Below are 19,876 nucleotides of genomic sequence, written 5' to 3'. Positions count from 1 at the left end.
CTGGGAAAAGAGAAAGGCTTCAGAGAGGAAGGGAAGATCCGTCCTGTGATTTGGAGATTGAGTAGCAGGAAGGGGCGGGGCGGGTAAGATGCCCCTGTTGCCTCCCATTTAAAGGCAGGCATTTGCAGCCCTGGATTTGGGACTTTGGAGGAGAGAGGAGGAATGGAAGGGCCTCCCAGGTCATTCCGCCTGTCCCCACCCAGAATCAGTGACACTCAGGGGTTCATAGCAGGTTTGTGTCCAACTACACACTCGCAAAGCTTGGCAGGCGCCAGGTGTGCATCCGCTGTCAGTGACAATCAGTGGCCACTGTTGCTTCTGGGTTGTTATTTTCTGCTTCATGAGAAGTTGTTTATTTTGGTGAAAACATGCCTAAATGCCAAATGTGCCTGCCTTACCCGTTCTCAGGTAACTGAACCACGTTGCACACTCATATTGCCTGTCAGTGGCAGACACGGCTGGGCTGAATTCAGTGCGGGTTCCTGGGAGTGAAAACACATGCACGTTTTATTTACCCACCAGAGTTCCGTTTTAAAGAGGGTCGGCCTATACCCATGTTATTTCTTTTTCAGACGAATGGACACCTACCCGGGAACGGAGATGTATATCAAGAAAGGCTAGCACGTTTAGAAAATGACAAAGAATCTCTCATTCTTCAGGCAAGTGATTTTTTTTTAAAATGCTGGTTGTTTTTTCCTTATGACATACTTACAGAGACCGTTTTAAATTGGGATGGCAAATTCAGATTCTTACGGGAGCTGGACTGCTAATGGAAATAAGCGCTGTAGGCGGTCTGTGCACACCAGGGAGTGGTGGGGACTGTGGCAGAACAAGGGTGTCCACACCCAGTCTAGAGTGAGCCACCCTTAGGCAGCCTCAGCTCTTCAAGGGCCAGTCCTATGACAGGCACAGTGTCACCTGATCTTCTGACAATCAGGTTTTTAAAAAATACATAGCATGAATTCTGACTTTATACTCTACATATATATGTGTTCATGTATCTATTCCATAAAAAGGAATATGTATTTCTGAATCTGAATATATATTTAATTTTTCAGTTTTAAAAATGATACCATGGGCTAAAAAAAAAACAAACCACAGAGTGTGTAGTGAAGTCCTATTTGTAGGCTAAATTTGAGCTTTCTTCTTCATGATGTTTTAACTCCTTGACACATATTTCTGCTTGGGTGTTTTGGCGAAAAGGACCAAAGCTTATTGACTGAGGATGAAGGACCAACCATTGGCTCCTCTTGGGCTTTTGACCACATTTGGGGAACTTTCCATGAAAGATCTCATGGAATTTGGGTTCCCTGGGTTCTTTCCTTTATTCTTTGTGAAGTGGCAAACTTGAAAAGTCCTTGATAACTTCTCTTTCAAATAGTAACTCCACTTCCTCTCAGTCTTTAATACTACCTCCTACTCCCCACCCCCCCAAAAAGGTAATTCGTGTACGTGCTCCTTCTCATAAACAGTTGAAATGGTTTTACCCTGTAAAGTGTTACACGTCCCCAAACGGCCCTAACTTTCTTAAAAATTAAATAGGAGTCTTCAGACCAATAAGCATCACATAAGAGTGCAAAGGACTTGTGTCTTATTAATTCTCAGATTTCTTCCTTTACAACCCAGTGAGTGGTACCATCATCCCAGTTTTTGTTCCATGCAGAGAAACCACATTTGCAGTGGCACCCACATTCTTCCTCATCCATTTACAGTGTTTTGCTCTAAATACAGGTAAGTGTGTTAACAGACCAGGTAGAGGCTCAGGGGGAGAAGATTCGAGATTTGGAGTTTTGCCTCGAAGAGCACAGAGAGAAGCTGAACGCCACGGAAGAGATGCTGCAGCAGGTACGTGCGGGAGCCAGCACCGAGGCGGGCTCCTCCTGCTTGGCTGTGAGAGATGCTGCGTTTGTATGTTGTGTTTGCTCCGATGCTGTGGTAAATTTCGTGATTCACTTAAACTGGCATATGTTAAGCCGGAATCTAGAGTAGCGGGTCTCAAAACACAACAGAAAGTGCTCATTGCATTTAGAGTCTAGAGTAAAATATGAGTAGGCTTGTAGATAATTTAAATTTTCTTCTTTATGCTCTGATATGGTTTCCTGATTTCCAGCCATAAGTGTATATTTTATGATTGAGAAAAAAGTTAAGTGCCTTATATGACCTTTATTGGAAAAAAATGTGTTATATACGTAGGCAGCACATAGGATTCTCATCCACAAGAGGACCTAGAATACAGCATAGACTACACACTGGAGCGAGACTGTTTAGCTTGAGTCCCTGCTTTGCCATTTCCTTGCTCTGTTGTGCAAGTTCTTAGCCTTTGGGTTCCTTAGTTTCCTCGTCTGTTGAATAAGGGTAATAATTCCCGCATTATCCTTGTGAGTTTGTCTCATAAAGTTGTTCTGAGGACTGAACCACTTAGTACGTGTAGGAACAGTGCCTGGCACATGGCAAACATAATGTCATCCTCCGCGTTCTCATCAGGCTTAAGAATATATAAGGTTTATATATGTGAGGATCCATCTGTGTCTCCCCAGTAAGCAGACGTGAGCTGTTTCTTGAGCATTAGTTCAGCTGGGTTGAAGGTTATCTAAAGCAAATCATTTTTTCCCCCCGTGTATCTATTTGGTAGTTTGTCTGCACATCCTGTGCTTAATAGTTACTGCTTTGTAAGTCGTAAGTGAGACACATCCAGTGGGGGGGAGGGTGTAGCTCAAGTGGTAGAGCGCGTGCTCAGCACACACAAGGTGCTGGGTTCAATCCCCGGCACCTCCTCTAAAAATAAATAAATAAAACCTAATTACCCCGCCCCCCACCGCAAACAGAAAGTAAGTGAGACACATCCATGTGTAGCTGTTTATAATAAAAACAACTTTTGAATGTCTCTCTTAAATTCTAATAGGAGCTTCTGAGTAGGACATCCTTAGAAACTCAGAAGTTGGATCTGATGGCTGAAATATCTAACTTGAAGTTAAAACTGACGGCTGTAGAGAAGGACAGATTGGATTATGAAGATAGGTTCAGAGACACAGAGGTAAGTGATACCCTTTCTCTCTTTATCCACATGTTCATATATACGTACGTATTTATCTCACACACGTTCCTAGAGCAAGCTGAAATTCCCTGGACGTGTGGAAGGATGGCAGTTAATTACTATATGCCCTCATTATCCATGCTGCTTTTTAAGGATAAACTTTAATTACGTTGACTTTTTAATCACTAAACGTTAATGGCAATTTTTATTTTGAGACGTCAGATATGAAATGTTAATCCTTTCATTAGCCTTTAGAAGTACTTTTGACTTTAGGACATTTTGGAGCTTCTGTCCGTCTGTCTAGCCATCCATGCATCCATCTGTCCATCTGTCCATCTGTTCATCCATACTGATTTCTTCGTTGTGGAAATAAATGGGTTTAAGTGCATGACTTTACTAGTAGTTCTTATTTTGGCATACTGCTTATTTACTATATAATAGGTGGATTTTAAACCATGTGTAGAGAACATGCTTTTGTTGTATAATATTAAAATCACAGGTTTTTAGAGGTCATTTAATTTGGCCTTCTACTTTTGGTCTATTCCACATGTAAATCACCCCAGTTAAATACAGCCCACTATCCTTTTGTGAAATTCAACCTGAAGTACCCATTTTCCTGGCTAAACATGCTTTCTTGTTTGTTCGACTGATTTTATTGTTAATCCAGGTTTTCTAGTTTGTTCATTGCTTTTTGTGGTGTTGGTGGGGATACAGAGCATATCCATAGGAAATCGATTCATTTGAAAAGAAATACAAAGAGCTGCAGGATTTTTTTTTCCCCTAGGGCCATCTCTTCTTTTTTCTTTTTTTCTTTCCTTGACTGGGATGTGGAGAGGCGTCATACTAGATTTATTCCAAATATTTATTTTATGCCAACTACATGCCATCGTGATGTGAGATACATTTCTTGTCCATTATGTTGAAGTCCTTCATAGAGCTGAATTTAATAATGTTTTCTGCATCACTGTTTTTCAAATTAAATGTTCTGTCAAAGATGTAACTATTAATGGAAAGTCTTGGTATATGTGTTGCTTCCTCAGCAGCAAAAAGGAAATCCCCAACCTGGTTCGTGTTTTAATCTTGAAGGTCTCTGTCAGTGACCTGTATAAGCATGTTTCTCATTTGATTGAGACTGGGGCTCTTAAAATAAAACTTAGAAAGTTACCTAGTATTTTTTAAAATTCTTGCTCTTGTACTTTCTTTAAAAAATCGGATTGGATATTTCCTCTTTTCCCTTTCTGTCTTTCCCTGACTCCACAGTTGCTGTATAACACAGCGGTAGAACTCGGCCATCAGATGGTTAACATGGCTGTGGAGCTAACGCTGGTGTCGGAAAAGAAGTTTACAGTTTTAGGGGATCAAGAGGTGGCCTTCTACATTAAATACACAAAGTTTAGGAACAGCCGTAACCTGCACAATTGTGGTTAATTTGGATACGAGATGTTAACCAAACGCTGGGACTAAATTGAAGTCGATGTTTTATGATTTTTTTTTTTTATAAGACCCCAGAGCAGTATATACATCTCTCAAGTTTATCTGCATTTTTGTAAAACCTTTTTTTGGTGCTTCCTTGCTTCACTTGTGCATCCACTCAGTCATATTCAAGGTGATCTTGTCATCCAACTTGTAGTAAACTCAATCCCTGATAATTTTCTAATAAATACTCAATACCATTGGTAAAATAAAATATGCACATACTCAGAGATTGTAGGATATTTGATAAACTCTGTTATAAGTGAAAAGAATTAAAGTATTCTTCAAAATTAAAACTAAAAAAAATTAAAATTGAATATGCTCATTTTCCTATTTTTCCCCCTTAATTGAAATGTTTCTCTGGCTGTTTCATAAATCCAGAATTCTTTAACTTTGTCTCAGAACTGTAGATTATTTGGAGATTAATTTCTAAGAAAACATTGGAGTGGGGAAGAAGTAAAGTCACTTCTAACAGATGGGGGTGAAAGTCTTGAAACCTTGAAAGACTGAGGGCTTACCTGTCCCAGGAGTTGCTGATGGGTGGTTAGCATTGATCAACAGTGCCCCCTTCTGGTGAGAGCACAGGTGTCAGAAACTGAGTTTCTGTGGAGCCCTGAAGCATACTCTGAAAGGGAAAAGGGAAAGGTAACGGGGATTTTCTTTTTAAAAAGTGCTGAACTTGTGATGAGAAAGTAGTTGGAAATAATTTGTATTCCATTTTTAGAAGTTTCATATTAAGGAGCCACTTCTAGACTTTCCAACTTGAGTTGTCATAAGAAGATAGGGCTTTTTTCAGATTATAAATTTACGTTCGTATTTGTAGTGTTGCCACAAAGAATAACTGGATATTTTTTTTAAATAGGAAAATGACACCAATTTATAATTCTATTTTCTTCTATTGTTTCTTCTTCTTTGCAAATTGCCACTATTTCTAAAGGAAGTGGTAAAATAGAGTAATCCAAATAGGAATTCAAAGCTGTTTCTTAACAATAAGAAAGTAGGAAATATATATAAGAAAGACCAAATTGATGAAGAAAGATTACTAAGAACACACACAAGGATGGATAATAAACGGGAGATAAATAAATGGGAGAAACTTTTCCCTTGAACTTGAATTTTGAACTTTTTTTTTTTTATTGAGTAATAGTCATTTTACAATGTTGTGTCAAATTCCAGTATAGAGCACAATTTTTCAGTTATACATGAACATACATATATTCATTGTCACATTTTTTTTTTCGCTGTGAGCTACCACAAGATCTTGTATATATTTCCCTGTGCTACACAGTATAACCTTATCTATTCTACATTTTGAAACCCCAGTCTGTCCCTTCCCACCCCCCGCCCTCTTGGCAACCTTGAACTTGTTGGTAAGGAATCACAACTAAAGTTATTAAATGATGTCAAACAGTTACTTACCTCATTCATAAAAGGAGAAAATAGACGTCTTATTGAAACATTGTATTAATAATAGTTATTATAATTAATATTTATAAGTAATTATTATATAATAATGCTAGGTAGCACTTTTCCTTGTTTTACAAGAAACCACAATTTAAAAGCCTGTGGGTTTTCTGGGAAGTGTGTTTCACTACAGCATCCCTTTCTCCTGGCCTTTGTGAGGTTGAATCCTGACACTTAGGAGTTTAGAATAAAACCTCCTTAGCAAAGTTTTATTTCTGATAGCATTAATCCATTTGTTTTTAATGGGTTTTTTGTATAATTCTATTCTTTTGTCTAAGAATTTGTGACTCAGGAATAGATGTCTTGAAAAGTGAGGAATAAAAACACATTAACCATTGCTGGGACCTTCGGGGCTTGTGGGGGAAAAGGTTTCACAGAGTATTTGAGCCCTTCTTTTGAAAGAGTTGGTATTGTTTAGCATTCTGATTACCTTTTCCTACTCTCTGGACGCTGGACAAAAATAGGTCACTATTGCGCAGAACAAATTTTACAAAATACTAGTTTTTTTTAAAGTGGGAAGTAGTAACATTATGTATTATGAAAACATTAGGGTTGCTTTCTTTTTTATTTTCCAAATAGAAAATTATTTTATGATACTGAATATATTTGCAAATAGCAGGGCCTTCATCCACACTCAAGTTGAGAACCCTTGGCTTAAAGCATTTAAATTTCATTCCATGCTCCCACACTGGGGTGATGAACAATCTATATTTTTATAGACAAATGAGGAGATTACGAAAATATTTTTACAATTATCCATATAGCACTAAAAAGGCTCTAAAAATAAATGGATTTACTAAAGAAAATTTCCCCGGTTTGTTTATATAGTGATTTTGTTTAGTCTAAAAATATTTGATCAATAGTAGGTGATTATCTACCTTTCTTAATTAAAACGACAGTGACCTTTAGTTTTTATAATCCCATCACTTTAAGGCAGAGGCATCGGGAATTTAAAGCAGTGTTTTAAATGGAAAGAAGCTTTGGTTTCCAAGGAGACACATCCATTTCCATTTGTCTGATCTAATTTGTGCAACTTTAATCCAGGAGCTATTGACTCAAGATTTGCAAGCTGCTGTTTTGGTGTACATGAGTGTGTTTGGCTCTCCCAATGTATCTCTTTGTTTCTTCTGGACAGGGCCTAATGCAGGAAATCAATGATCTGAGGTTAAGAGTCAGTGAAATGGACAGTGAAAGACTTCAGTATGAAAAAAAGCTGAAATCTACCAAAGTAAGTTTTCTCAATGGCAGAAATTTTCAAACAAATGGCTCCACTGCTTCTCTATGATTAATAATATAAATAAAATACATTTTCTGCTTAGTACATGATACAGAAGAATATATTGTACAAGTGAGTGAAGTTTTTCCCCAAGCTGGAGACCGTCTTGAATTTAAGCACTGCTATTCTGAATAAAAATCAGGGTGTCACTAATCTGATAGAACGTAACCTATGTCATTTCTCTTGATTGCCTAACCTCCTTTACAAACTGATAACTGTTTTCTTGGTTACTTAGCTTGTCTTTTTCTATCTGTAGTTTTCTTTCACTCCTCTGTCTCTCTGCCAGTCTTTAATGGCCAAACTTTCTAGCATGAAAATCAAGGTGGGTCAGATGCAGTATGAAAAGCAGCGGATGGAACAAAAGTGGGAGTCCCTGAAGGTGTAGTAGACCTTGGGTAATGGGGTCCATGGCCTGTGGCTTTCTGGCTTGTGTCGTTTTGCTGTGATGGTGTTTTTAGTGGCGTGTGCATTCATTTTGTGTGTGTGTGTGTGTATCACCTGTTTTTTGAAAATATGTTCAAAGCTGATTAAAGGGACCATGTGACCCCTAATAGTGTTTTCAGAAACATGTGAAAGGGTGAAAAACAACAAACAGGTAACATGAAAGTGTTAGTTTATCATTTAAATCTCACTCTTTTAGACTGAGATCCAAGCATGATAAAATAACCAAAGTTCACCCGTGCAAGAACTCTGTTTGGTATCAATAAGAGAGAGACACTGTTTTCTTCCTTCGGGACGTTCTTGAAGGTAAATGTGTAGAGCAGTTAACGGTGGTGGCAGTGAATAGGAATCACTGCTTAGAAGAAGCACAGTGAGAACAGGGCAGCATTTCTTGCCAGAGCTGCTGAAAATCTCTCATATTTGTTACCCATTCCTAGTATAGGTAAAAGCTGTTCAACTAACGTCTTAGCTCCATTGGAGAGCTACGTTTTCTCATAATACTAAGCATAATACATATCTTTAGAGACTGAACATAAAATGTGTTAGTAAAAATAAAAGTGCACTGAATTAGCACTGTACAGATTTCTTTTCTGTGTTAAATACTGCCAGCAAAACTGAAATTTGCCAAAGCTAATTCTTTACCAAGATGAAACTGAAACAGACATTAGTAAATAGAATGTTGGGCTTGGGGTCTTAAATAGCTGTGTAGTTAAAAAAAAAAAAAAAGACCTAAAATCTGTTTTCTAAATTTTTTTTCCATTGTTGTAGGAGACTCTGTTCTTTTACCTTAGTGATGAGGATGAATTATTTAGTCCCATGATTTGGCAAAAGTTGTTCACCACCTGCTGTCTTCCCCACTAATTAAGCTCCGTCCTGTCCAGGGAACATGAGTGCCACCTTGAAATGCTGAATAAATATCAAGCAAGTCTTAAAATATAGTTTCCAATCTGCATTTTGTTTTGCTTTTATGACACTAAGCTTCTAAGTGGATTATCTTCTTTGATTAACTTGGTCAGATTTTTTATTTAACATAAGATTTAAACCTTAGGGCTCCCCTAGTCCTAATTACACTTTAAAAGATTTATTTTTAACTTGGTCACGAAGGAACATGAAATAATTATACCTCAGTTATTGTAACGTGGACTTTCATTAGTCGTCTCGCTTCCTGCTTATCATCGCCACTGTCTGATTTCTGACATTTGCGTCTCAGTTCTTGTAGCTTTTTGTTTCATTCACAAAAACTAATTATTGACTGAAGAGTTAACAGACTCTTTGAGTATTCTCTTTTAGTCCCTAATCTACTCCTTTTAAATGAATTTATCATCTATAGGAGGAACTGGCGTTGCTGAAAGAACAGCTGGAAGAGAAGGAATCTGAAGTAAAAAGGCTACAAGAAAAACTGGTTTGCAAGATGAAAGGGGAAGGGATTGAAATTCTTGATCGAGGTAAGACTATAAATTTGACGTCTGCTATTTTATTAAAATCGTCCAAGGTCTATAAAAGAAACTGACATTGGATAATATGTAATATTAGCATCAAAGAGAGAGAAGAGGAGCAGAAGCCACTGGGCCCTGGGCCCCAGGGACTCCTCTGAGGCTCTGTGCTGTCCCTGGACATCTATGAACTCCCTCTTCAGCAGCTGGAGAAGGGCACCTCTGTGCCTCCTGGGTGTTTATTTTAGGTTACTGTATGGTAAAGTCCCATCAGGAGAGAGTTCCTGTCCAAACTGCAACCCAAGAGAGTGTTAAAAAGAATTAAAAGGTACCAGAACTATGTCCCAAGATTATTTCCCTCTGAACTGAACCTGAGACAACATAAAGTAAGACATGTCAGAACCTTGCCTGCCTTTTTGAGAAGAGAGAGGGAAGGCTCTGTATCCCTGGAGAATTAATAAACATTTCTTCCCACGCAGTGAGCCCTCAACCTTCTAGAAAGCAAAATAAGTTAATTCTGGTTTGGGGAAAACTGTATGAATTTATTTTTTTAAAAATCATAAATGGAGGTTTATCCTGGATATTATATGGACGATAATTTCTAATAGTGTTGGTTATACCTGATAGAAAATAACTTGAATGTAATGTGTTTTTTGAATTAGATTTGGAAGTATAAATGCCTGGAACATCTGACAACACTAAGTCAGATTTAACCTTCCTTTGTTATTACAAGTGATGTGGCAGAAGCAACTTCTGACTTATGCAAAACAGAGCAAATTCCAGTTGGTATAGCTTTGGTACATTTTTTATCTATTAGGTGAACACTGGTAACATTATTGTCTGTACAGTGAGGGACTTGGGTTGGGTTACTTCTGAAGTCTTCTTGGCCGTAGAATACCCTGGCTGCAGGGTCACAATTGCCTCTCTGTCCAAAAACTCAATTCATCAAACATTGAGGGAAGGGGCTTTTATCCCCTTCTGTTCTGGCATTTGTAGAATGCATGTTCGTAAAGGACATTAACAAGCAGCTCATGCTTTCAGGATTTTTAAGGGGAAAAAAATGGAATTTTAGGACTTGTAGGCTAAAGGACGTGTTTGTGTAATGCCACCCAGAGTCAGATCTGAGGACTAGCTCTGGTCTGTGAAGTGCTTGTTGGCAGGACACAGCCAGATGAATACAGGTACTGAGGGCAAGTGTTCAGAAACTTCATGGAATCTGATGTTGACATAACATCTAACTGTGTGATCAGCGGACTCACCTCATTGAACAGGAGATAGAGCATTTCAGTGTTGTTGCACTTGAGCAGTGAGATAAATGTGACCTAAACAGTGTCGTCATCCCGTTCACAAGGCCATATATTGGCCTGTAATGGAAATGTAAAAAAAAAAAAAACAACCAGTGCATCACCAGCTGGTTTTTCATCACTGTTAGTGTAAGAAGCACTTGTGCTCCAAAAGCCCAGTGTGAACACGAGAAAACCAAGGTTCAGAAAAATGAAATAACAGAGACGTAACTCCAATTTAGGTCTTCTGATTAATTGCATCTCTTTCTAACCTCACAGAGAGCATATTGTATTGTAGAACCAATCCCAAAGTCATAAAACAGCACTTAATATTCAGTCGGTATGAGGTTGGGTCTCTTTATTTTAGGTAAAAAGAGACTAAATAGTAGCGCTATTTACTTATTTACTTATATTACTTATTGTTGTAATGTGTGCTAACTTCCAATCTGATGGGTTTTCCTGCACAGATGAAAATTTTAAAAAGAAGCTCAAAGACAAAAGTAAGGTTTCTGGTGTATTTCCATCAGCCTCTACATTCACCAAAAGTACTACTTGGGCTGTTCTTTGCATGTGTTTTTAAAACATCCCTCTCACCAAAGATGGAAAGTTGCTTCATCAATAAGCTGCCCATTTCTTCTGAGAGGACAAAACTAGACGGTAAACAAACAAACAGCAGAAACAAGGAGTAAAAGGCTGTTTTGCAGGTTGTTATCTGATTCAGGCCTTTTGCTCTGTAGGATTCAGCAGGGGCACCCAGAGTGATGGAGGGGAGGAAGCTTTCTCCGGGAGATACGGGGGGTCAGAGGAGAAAATAACGTTTATACGCCTATGGAAACCTGCTGTGTTTGAGGTTTACCATAGCTGAAGACCGTTTTGAGCTTCCTTTTGCTTTCCAATGTTTTGTAACCCACTTTTTCGCTGACATCTATATTAGGGGCTTCTGCAAACATGCCCTCTTGTGCTAACAAAAGAAATTGTGCCCAGGCCGACTAACAGAGCCTGGATTATTTAGTGCAGTGTGAAAATAAAGCCTTAGCGGGCTCTTTCCTCCAGACCATTGAGTTCTTAAGGGAATTTGTCTTAAAAAGAAAAAAAAAAGAAAGAAAGAAAAGCAGTTCCTGTAGAGTATAGCTTAATTGAAAGTGTTACATCACTGCTGAATGATGTACCATTTTATTTTATTTTTTTAATTCTAACGTTTTATTTTTTATATTTTTAAAATTTATTATCGTATTATTTAATTATTTTATTTTGGCAGGAGGGGGAGGTAATGAGGTTGATGTATTTTTAGAGGAGATACTGGGGATTGAACCCAGGAACTCATGCATGCTAAGCTCGCGCTCTGCTGCTTGAGCTACACCCTCCTCCTGATGTACCATTTTAAAGTTTACCTGCAGTAGTTTTTTTTTTTTCTTAAAAGCAGACAACTTGAGCTGAATTTTTTTCTCTCTTTCAATTTTTTAAATTTGTGATTTTCATTTTAGATTCACTTTCCATGTTTAAAATATTTGGTGGTATTATTATTATTATTATTATTATTATTATTATTATTATTATTATTATTATTATTATTATTATTATTATTATTATTATTATTACAGTAACATGCTTAACATGGTTTTGTATTTAAATGATCAAATTTTAAGGAGAATCCCAGTCAGCTTGCTTGGGCCTTTATGTTGTACAGTGGTCCTGGAAATGAAGTTTATAGATGAAGCAAAGTGTTACTCATTCTCCCTCCGTATGGAGCCGACAGCCAGCAGCTTAGCATGACACTCACGTAAACCTCACGTTCCATCAGGCTCTGACCATCCGTGTCTCCATCTTGGTTATAACTGAACATCATTTCCTCTGCTTTTGTTAGAGATACACCGTTCACTGCTTTCACCTGCTTCATGGGTTTCTTTTTTGAAAACGCCATGCTTTTACAGTTGAGGTGCTGAAATTTCACATGCGGTGGTCTCATGGGGGTTTTGTTCCTCCTCTGAGGGAGGGTAGTTTTTCTCTTTCTGGAATGATGACTGTTGAGGTGAGAGAGGAGGTGTTCATTCCTCAGGTATCCCCTAAATTAGAAAAATGAATGGTACATGTGCCTTTAGAAACAAAGAGAATAAATGATGAACATCTTTACCTTCAAACGTTTCCATTCTTGTCCTTATCGTGTGTGTGAACTAAACTGACTTCTGATTTGATGTTGTGATGTTTTCAGATATTGAAGTACAAAAAATGAAAAAAGCTGTGGAGTCTTTGATGGCAGCAAATGAAGAAAAGGTATCTAGATGAAATTTAAGCATTGATGTGGATGTGTCATAACATCATTTGGGTCATTTCATGCATTTTCTCCAGATAATCCCTGTTTGAAAGAACCCCTAAACACTTCTGACATTAAGGGGCAAGCATTCTCCCTTCCTGCCCAAGAGCGCCTGCTCCCGGGGGTCGCGGATGTATTCCTGTCGTGCACAAGGATGGAGACCAGTGGCACTGACTCCCCTGAGAATCCCACCCCCCCCCCCACCACCTTGAATTTAGAAAATGTTCAGGCTGTCAGATCAGCTCTCTATGTTCAACTGACAAATGAGAGAAAGACTACAGTCCATGATACATCCTTCCTGTGGTCCCTGGAAATTCTGGGCTACTGCAGGAATGCTGGAGGAGGGAGCCGTGGCAACTTTAGCTTCATGATCATGTTGATTTTCTTCTCTGTGAGCATGTTATTTCGTTCACGCTCCTGGCCTCTTTTGCATGTGGGGCTGACTCTGCTCTCCTGAGTGGTGAGATAGCAGAAACCGGGCACAGGCACCGTGAAATCAAAGATGGCGCTGGGTTTTGTTTTCGCTACACTGGTCCAATGCCAAGGTCTTTGGGAGTGCTTTTCCTCTAGCTGTTGCTTCTCCTTACTTCAACCTGCTCAGAGCAGGGATGCAGTGACCTGACTAAGGAAATGCATTTCTTCATGACTTCCCTGACCAGCCACGTATCCAGCAGGCAACAACGGTCAGGTTCAACTCCGATCATCAGAACCACTCTCCTCTCGTGTCTCTGAGTAAATAGAACGAGGAGACGCTTCCCCAAGGAAAGAGTAACTTCAAGGAAGTAAAACCCAAGAAAATACCCAAGATCTCTGTCTTGATCTTTTCCGCTCATCATAAGTTTCTTTCTCTTAATTCTTGCCTACTCTGTTTCACTCTGTTCATTTATCTATTTATTTATGTTTGCCTTCATTCTCTTTGTTCTTTATTCCATAGAAATACATTCTCCTACCCACCCACCCATATATAGGTTTCTTTTTGCTAGCCTTTCCCATGTCAAATAAAAAGGAAAGTCATTACCAAGCTGCCCATATACATTTAATTTGAAAAAAAAAAAATCACTGAAATTCATTTTGTTTCCATTTCTCTCCCTCAATAAGGAAAAATAAAAGCAAAACTCCCAATGTTGAGTGAGGGCTTACTAGGTGCTCAGACTTTTCTGTAGGAGCACCAAGAGTGGCGTGACTTCTTGGTGGTTCCAAGAAGCCTTCAAAGAGGATGTATTTGGGCAAATTCCAAGGGAGAGCAAGAGTCATTCATCAGGAAAATGAAGGAATCTGGGCAAAGGATCCCTGAGCAAAAACATGTCTCAAAACCAACGCTTGAAACAGCCAGTGCCTGCTGGGAAAGTTCTGGAGCATGAGATGCAGGTGGAGGGCATGGGTGTGTGAGGTGAGGCTAATGGTTTAATGACTCAGGGTCTCAGCTCAGAGACCTTGGACGGTGACATAATTAAGTTGCCATTTTAGAACGCTAGCTCTGGTGGCAGAATGGAAGCAAGAGCGGGCAAGAGAGAATGAAGACAGAACAGTTAAGATGCTGTTAAAATAGTCCAGGGGTTGAAATACGGCGATGGCAGTGAAGTGGTAAGAAGGGAAGGGAATATAGAACAATTCATAGATTGACAAGGTTTTAGAATCTTTGGGATTTGGGAGAATCTTTGCCGGTTTGGGCAGCATGGTGAATGATGGCACCTATAAAAGAGTTAAGGGAATCCAAACAGAGGCTCACGTCCTGGGAGCTTCATTTTAGATACTGAATTTGGTGTGTTCACCGGACATGAAAAGGAGATTTCTCATGAAAGTTGGATTCTTATAGAAATGAATCTAAATTTTAGGAATAATGTAGAATTATAGATCTGGAGACAAAACTGTAGGTGACATATCAGTTAGCTTTTGCTCCATGATAATCACATTTATTATTTTTCATACTTCTGTAGGTTGGCTCGACTGTTCTAGTCTGGGCTGGCTTTGCTGATCTCTGCTGTTAGCCAGTGGCTGGGATGGGGATGGATGGTTTAGCGTGGTGTAACTCACATGTCAGGTGGTTGACAGACTGGTCTAGGTTGGCCCCAGATGGGCTGTCTCTCCTCTAAATGGTCTCCCCCTCTGGTAGACTAGCCTATGCCTCTTCGCATAGTGGCCCCAGGGTTCCCGAGAGCAGCGAGAGAGGGCAAGTCCCAATGTGCAAATACTTTTCAAGCCTTTGCTGTGAACCACGTTGGCTGATATATCAATGGCCAAAGCCAGTCACATGGCCAAGCCCAAAATCCATGTTGGGGGAGCTAGGGAGCTAATCTACCACACTGAGGGCATGGGAAAAGAGAAGAAGGTAAAGGACAAAACCTTGAATTTTCTAACATTTTATATTCTGGGTTGGGAGGTGGTAGGGGTTATGTAAATAGAATATTTATCTGGTCAAGGGATTAAAAAAATCAAAACAGAGAAAAGAGAGAGAAGGAAAGAATGGAGTCAGTGAAATGCCACCTGAAGGTCAAATTGGAAAAAAAGAAGATGAAAAGTGTCTTTTGTTTTTAGTAAAGAGAAGGTCATTGATGACTTATTGAAGCAACTCTGGTGGAGCGTTTTGAGAAGGAAAAAGCCAGGTGATGATTATTGCCGGCCGATAAAGATAACAGTAGATCTTTCTTTCAAGCTCTGATTTATATAAGGGAGGAGAGTAATTAATGTTGAATTATTTCTTGGGTTGTTTTTCTTTGTTTTGTATCTTATTACCTTGTTTTGTTTTTGTTTTTTAAAGATGGCAGCTGAAGGATAGAATCTCTAAATTTAGAGGTACTTTTTCTATCTCTCTGATGTACGTAGGAAAAATACTCTAGACATTACCAGTTTTACTAAAGTTTAGAAATATTCCTTGAATAATGTAAATAATTCACGTCTGCTTATTCTTTGTGTCACAGTTACTTTTATTGTTTTAAAATCATAATATTGAAGATGATAATTTTATTTCATTAATAGGATCGGAAAATAGAAGACCTTCGACAGTGCCTGAACAGGTACAAGAAAATGCAAGATACAGCAGTACTGGCCCAAGGTAAAAAATGTAGCATGGTCCTAATGGCTTTCCTGCTTTCCTGGATTTTAAGTGGCCTAAGAACTTTTATATTTGGCCTCAATTTCTTCCATGAAGTATATCCATTACTTCAAATTCAGATAACCTATTCATTCGTTCAACCATATTAGTAGGCATCTGTTCTCTGCCAGGAAGTGTGTAGGCTGATGAGTATACTGTTGATTGGTTGCTCAGGGAGAAGGTTCTCCAAGGAGTTGATTGGATGGCATTCTAGAGAGAGGGACCAACCGCATGCGCAAGAGCCTCGGGAGGAAAAAGACTTTGGTGTGTTTAAGACTCAAAAGGAGACGAGGGTGACTGGAAGGTAGTGAGCAGAGGGTGCATGAGATGAGATGAGTTAATGGAGGTGAGCAGCGACCTGGTCACACAAGGTGAAAAGTTTGAGTCCTAACAAGTGAGCGACATGGTCTTTGTGACCAATGGACCCCAGCGGGGCTATGAACTGCTGGACCTGTCGCAGCAGTGTTGGGAGGAGGGGAAGCCAGTCAGGAGACTCTTGCAGTGTTCCAAGTGGGAAGATGTGATGGTACTGGTTGGAAATATATTTTGGTGTTAGAATCAACCCAATAGTCTGATGAATTAGGAGAGTGAAGAAGAGGAAAGAATCAAGAAAGGCCAGCGTTTCTGACTAAAGCAACTAGCAGATGATGGTTCCATTTACCAATGGGGAGAAGCCTAGAGAATGAACATTGGAATAGTTGAGGGGGATTGTTTCTAGCTTTGAAAGTGTTTAAAAAAAAAAACAACCTGTAAAACATCTAAGTAAAGATAGTACACATTTTGTTGTATTTATTATTGTTCTATCTGCCCATGGGCCAGTTGGCCATTCTCAAGTGTGGCAAAGCTTTGGGGGTCATTCAGAACAAACAGAAATGTTAAGAACTTTTAATAGATAGGGTCATGTGCTCTGAAAGTAAGCACTGGAAATAAGTCTTTTGGAAGGTCCTTGTGGGACACTCAGATTTTGATGGGTTTAGAGAGAAAGAAAATCTTACTTTGGGCTAGGATCTTTGAGGAATTTTGAAATTTTAATCTTGATGGGTTTACGGAGAAAGAAAATCTTACTTTGGGCTGGGATCTTTGGGGAAAAAAACAACTAATCTTCACGTTTTTGTCCATAGGGCCTGGCGTATAGTAAGACTTTATAAATATCCAAATGAGCAAACAAACATCTGATTCTCAGTGTTGACTTCTGCAATTCCCATCACTCAGCATTTTTTATGCCTTCAAAAGAGCCTCTCTTTGTAAACAGTATTATAAATTCTCAAGTAATTGATTTTTTCATAGTTACAGCATTTAAAATATTGTTTGATTTTATGGAATCTCAACCCAGTAAATCTTATGTTTAAAAATCAAAAAAGAGCATTTTAATTGCTGTCATGAGACTACAATGTAAAACATTTAAAAATTAGAGAAAGGGGTAAAAATAACGCATAATTCTACTGACATGATCATTACCAGTACTTTCACGTAATTCTAGCCTTTTTTTCTGTGCATATAAACGTGTAGTTAAAAGGAGTTTTAAACTATGTACATCAGCAGATATTTTCATAAACCATTGAAAATTTTATCCTGTTCTAATGAAGAGTTATATAAATAGTGACTACTCACCAGGGTTTGTATTTATTCAGATAATCCTTGGGCAATTCTACGAATACCTGAATTCTAATAAAATTAGAGTGAAAATCTAATAAAACTTAAGAAGCTGTGTCTGGTTCATATCTTTAAACAAGTATCTGACATTTTGTATTATTCAGAGAATAGTTGGAAGGACTATTCTTTCTGTTTTTAAAAAAGAGTATCTGGTACCTAATCCTTAATTCTAAAAGCACTTGATCCTTTTCATTTCTCGAGATGTAAAAAATTCTGCTTTGCTGGTTATGTTGTCACTTTTCTCCATCAGGCCATTCTTTATGCTTTAAAATGAAATGAATGGCATAAAAAGATCCTCTTAAGGGATCAAAAGGTCATCTATTTTTTTTTTTCTTTTCCTTTTTTCCTGTCTGTGTTTCCTTTCAGGAGCTCAGTAGTGATGGAAAAGAAGTTGTTTAAACAGTGACTACGAAGTCATTTATGTTTTTCTGATTTCTGTTCAGAATCCCTTTTGTTGTACCACTGGTATTTCTCAGCTGGGTTATTTCTGAACTGAAATTTGTAAAGCCCCGAATGTGGACACAAAATTACAGGAGGGTTGTTGAACTGAATTAACTTTTAACATCAGTGCTGTGAGTCCGTGACTGCGTCTGTTAAACCACTATTAATACTTCTGTTAATACCACCGCTGGATACCCACGTGGCCCAAGAGCCCCTGGGCCTGAGGCACTCACAGTTTAAGATGTTGCGTCCTAGGTCCCATGTTGTTGTTCTTCAAGTGATGCCAGTAGTTGACTCTTTGATTTTTGAGGATCAGAAAAATTTTTTATGTTCAATCTAATTGGGAGTCAAAGAGAAAAATGAAAAGCTGCCGTTGTCCACTTTCTGCTTTGTCGCTCCCTAGGCCAAGACGGCGACTTTGAAGATCTGCTCCCTTCCGGTTCCATCTCCACTTTGCTAGACGCGCAGAGTTTTAGTGATCTGGAGAAAAATCTGTCGCCTATGCCAGGAACGGGATCTCCCAGCCGTGACCTGCTTAACACAAGTGTTCCAGAAGAGGTATTTAACAATTTTTTCATGTTAGACCGTCATTGAAAGTTAACAGGCTATTGATAACATCAAAGACACGGGTTCTCTTCTCAGTTGGATTACTGACCTGCTTTGCCCTGGCAGTTTTTGTGATCTCCAGGTCTTTATTTGAAATGTGTGATTTCCACCCCCCCCTTTAATAAATAAACTCAGGTAATGTCAATTGCTTATATAATTCAGGAAAAAAATATGAAAACATCCATCTCCCTTTTAAGCTGGATGTCATCTTCAATATGAGATTATAATCTCCTTATTAAAGAATATGTAGGGAATATGTAAAGTGAGGGTACAGTGAGGATAAATTGATTTTAGTCACTTGTGATGATAACTCTGAAAGGTGATGGACTTCAGTTAACATGCTGGGGATTGTAGAGCCATGTGTTACATGGGGGTACCCAAACCTGAGGTCAGCAAAGGAACTGATCTACAAGTGTAGTTATGGTAAAACAACACGAAGCAAATTGCCCTGACAGCTAACACACTGATGCTTGGTCTCCTGGTGAATATGGCGTCATCTGCATGGAGAATCTGATTCACGAGATCTGTAGTGTTGGGAAATGCTTCAAAGAAGCAAACACCTGCCTGTGCCCCTTCAAATTATCTTCACCAGGTGGGATGAAGAAAAGACCACTGATTTTGTAGAAGATGGAGATGCTGGCAACAGGGTAGACCAGATCAACAGGTCGATTAGAAGGATGAACTAAGATGTCTACCATGATTATTTTTGTAATCTGGTTGGTTAATAAACAATGACTGCTTTCAAATTCTTTGTAAAAAGATGATGGAAGAAAATTTCCCCCTGATTTTGCTTAAGTTGTAAAAAGGAACTGGAGGGGAATGAACAGTCTTAAACTTGTAAGATTTGAGGCTTTCACTTCAAACTGGCACTAAAATCTGTTTTTGTTACCTGTTGCACACCGCGCCCAAACTTTGCGGCTTGAATGACAACATTCATTTTGCTTGATGAGTCTGCACTTTGATCAAGGCTGTGCGGGGATGTCTCGTCTCTGCTCCACTCGGCTTCAGCTGGGATGGCGGGAAGGCTGGGGTCTTAAGTCACCTGAAGGCTACTCATTCATGCTTCTGGTGGTAGAGGCTGTCTGTCGGCTGGGACCTCAGCTGAGGCTCTGGCCGGAGCAACTACATGTCCCTGCTTAGCTTCCTCACAGTATGGTGGCTGGCTCTTAAGGATAAGCGTCCTGAGAAGGGGACCAGACAGACGGGATCACCTTTTAGACATATCCCAGAGGTCATATAGAATCTCTTCTGTAGTCACAGGCCCACCCAGATTCAAGGAGAGGGAATGTAGACCCTACTTCTTGATGGACAAGTGACAAAATCACATTATAAGAAGAACATGTGGGACGGGATATATTGGTGCAAACTAC

General features: G+C 39.1%; 1 protein-coding gene across 13 annotated transcripts in view; it reads left to right on the top strand.

The window, feature by feature from the left end:
- Positions 1–19,876, top strand: part of PPFIBP1 (PPFIA binding protein 1) — a 153,643-nt gene that overhangs the window by 111,602 nt on the left and 22,165 nt on the right. For 8 of the 13 annotated variants that reach the window (XM_032473427.1, XM_032473424.1, XM_032473429.1 and 5 more), the window contains 10 exons: positions 573–659; positions 1,732–1,845; positions 2,903–3,034; positions 7,107–7,199; positions 7,534–7,626; positions 9,019–9,133; positions 10,872–10,904; positions 12,614–12,675; positions 15,692–15,767; positions 18,304–18,458. In XM_032473427.1, the coding sequence (XP_032329318.1) occupies positions 573–659; positions 1,732–1,845; positions 2,903–3,034; positions 7,107–7,199; positions 7,534–7,626; positions 9,019–9,133; positions 10,872–10,904; positions 12,614–12,675; positions 15,692–15,767; positions 18,304–18,458 (960 nt within the window). The remainder of the gene's footprint in view (positions 1–572; positions 660–1,731; positions 1,846–2,902; positions 3,035–7,106; positions 7,200–7,533; positions 7,627–9,018; positions 9,134–10,871; positions 10,905–12,613; positions 12,676–15,691; positions 15,768–18,303; positions 18,459–19,876) is intronic. The other 5 variants (XM_032473421.1, XM_032473419.1, XM_032473425.1 and 2 more) reach the window with 3 other exon arrangements.

The sequence above is a fragment of the Camelus ferus genome, chromosome 34 (assembly GCF_009834535.1).
Source record: "Camelus ferus isolate YT-003-E chromosome 34, BCGSAC_Cfer_1.0, whole genome shotgun sequence".
Classification (NCBI taxonomy): domain Eukaryota; kingdom Metazoa; phylum Chordata; class Mammalia; order Artiodactyla; family Camelidae; genus Camelus; species Camelus ferus.
This window is presented reverse-complemented; position numbering and strand designations above follow the sequence as displayed.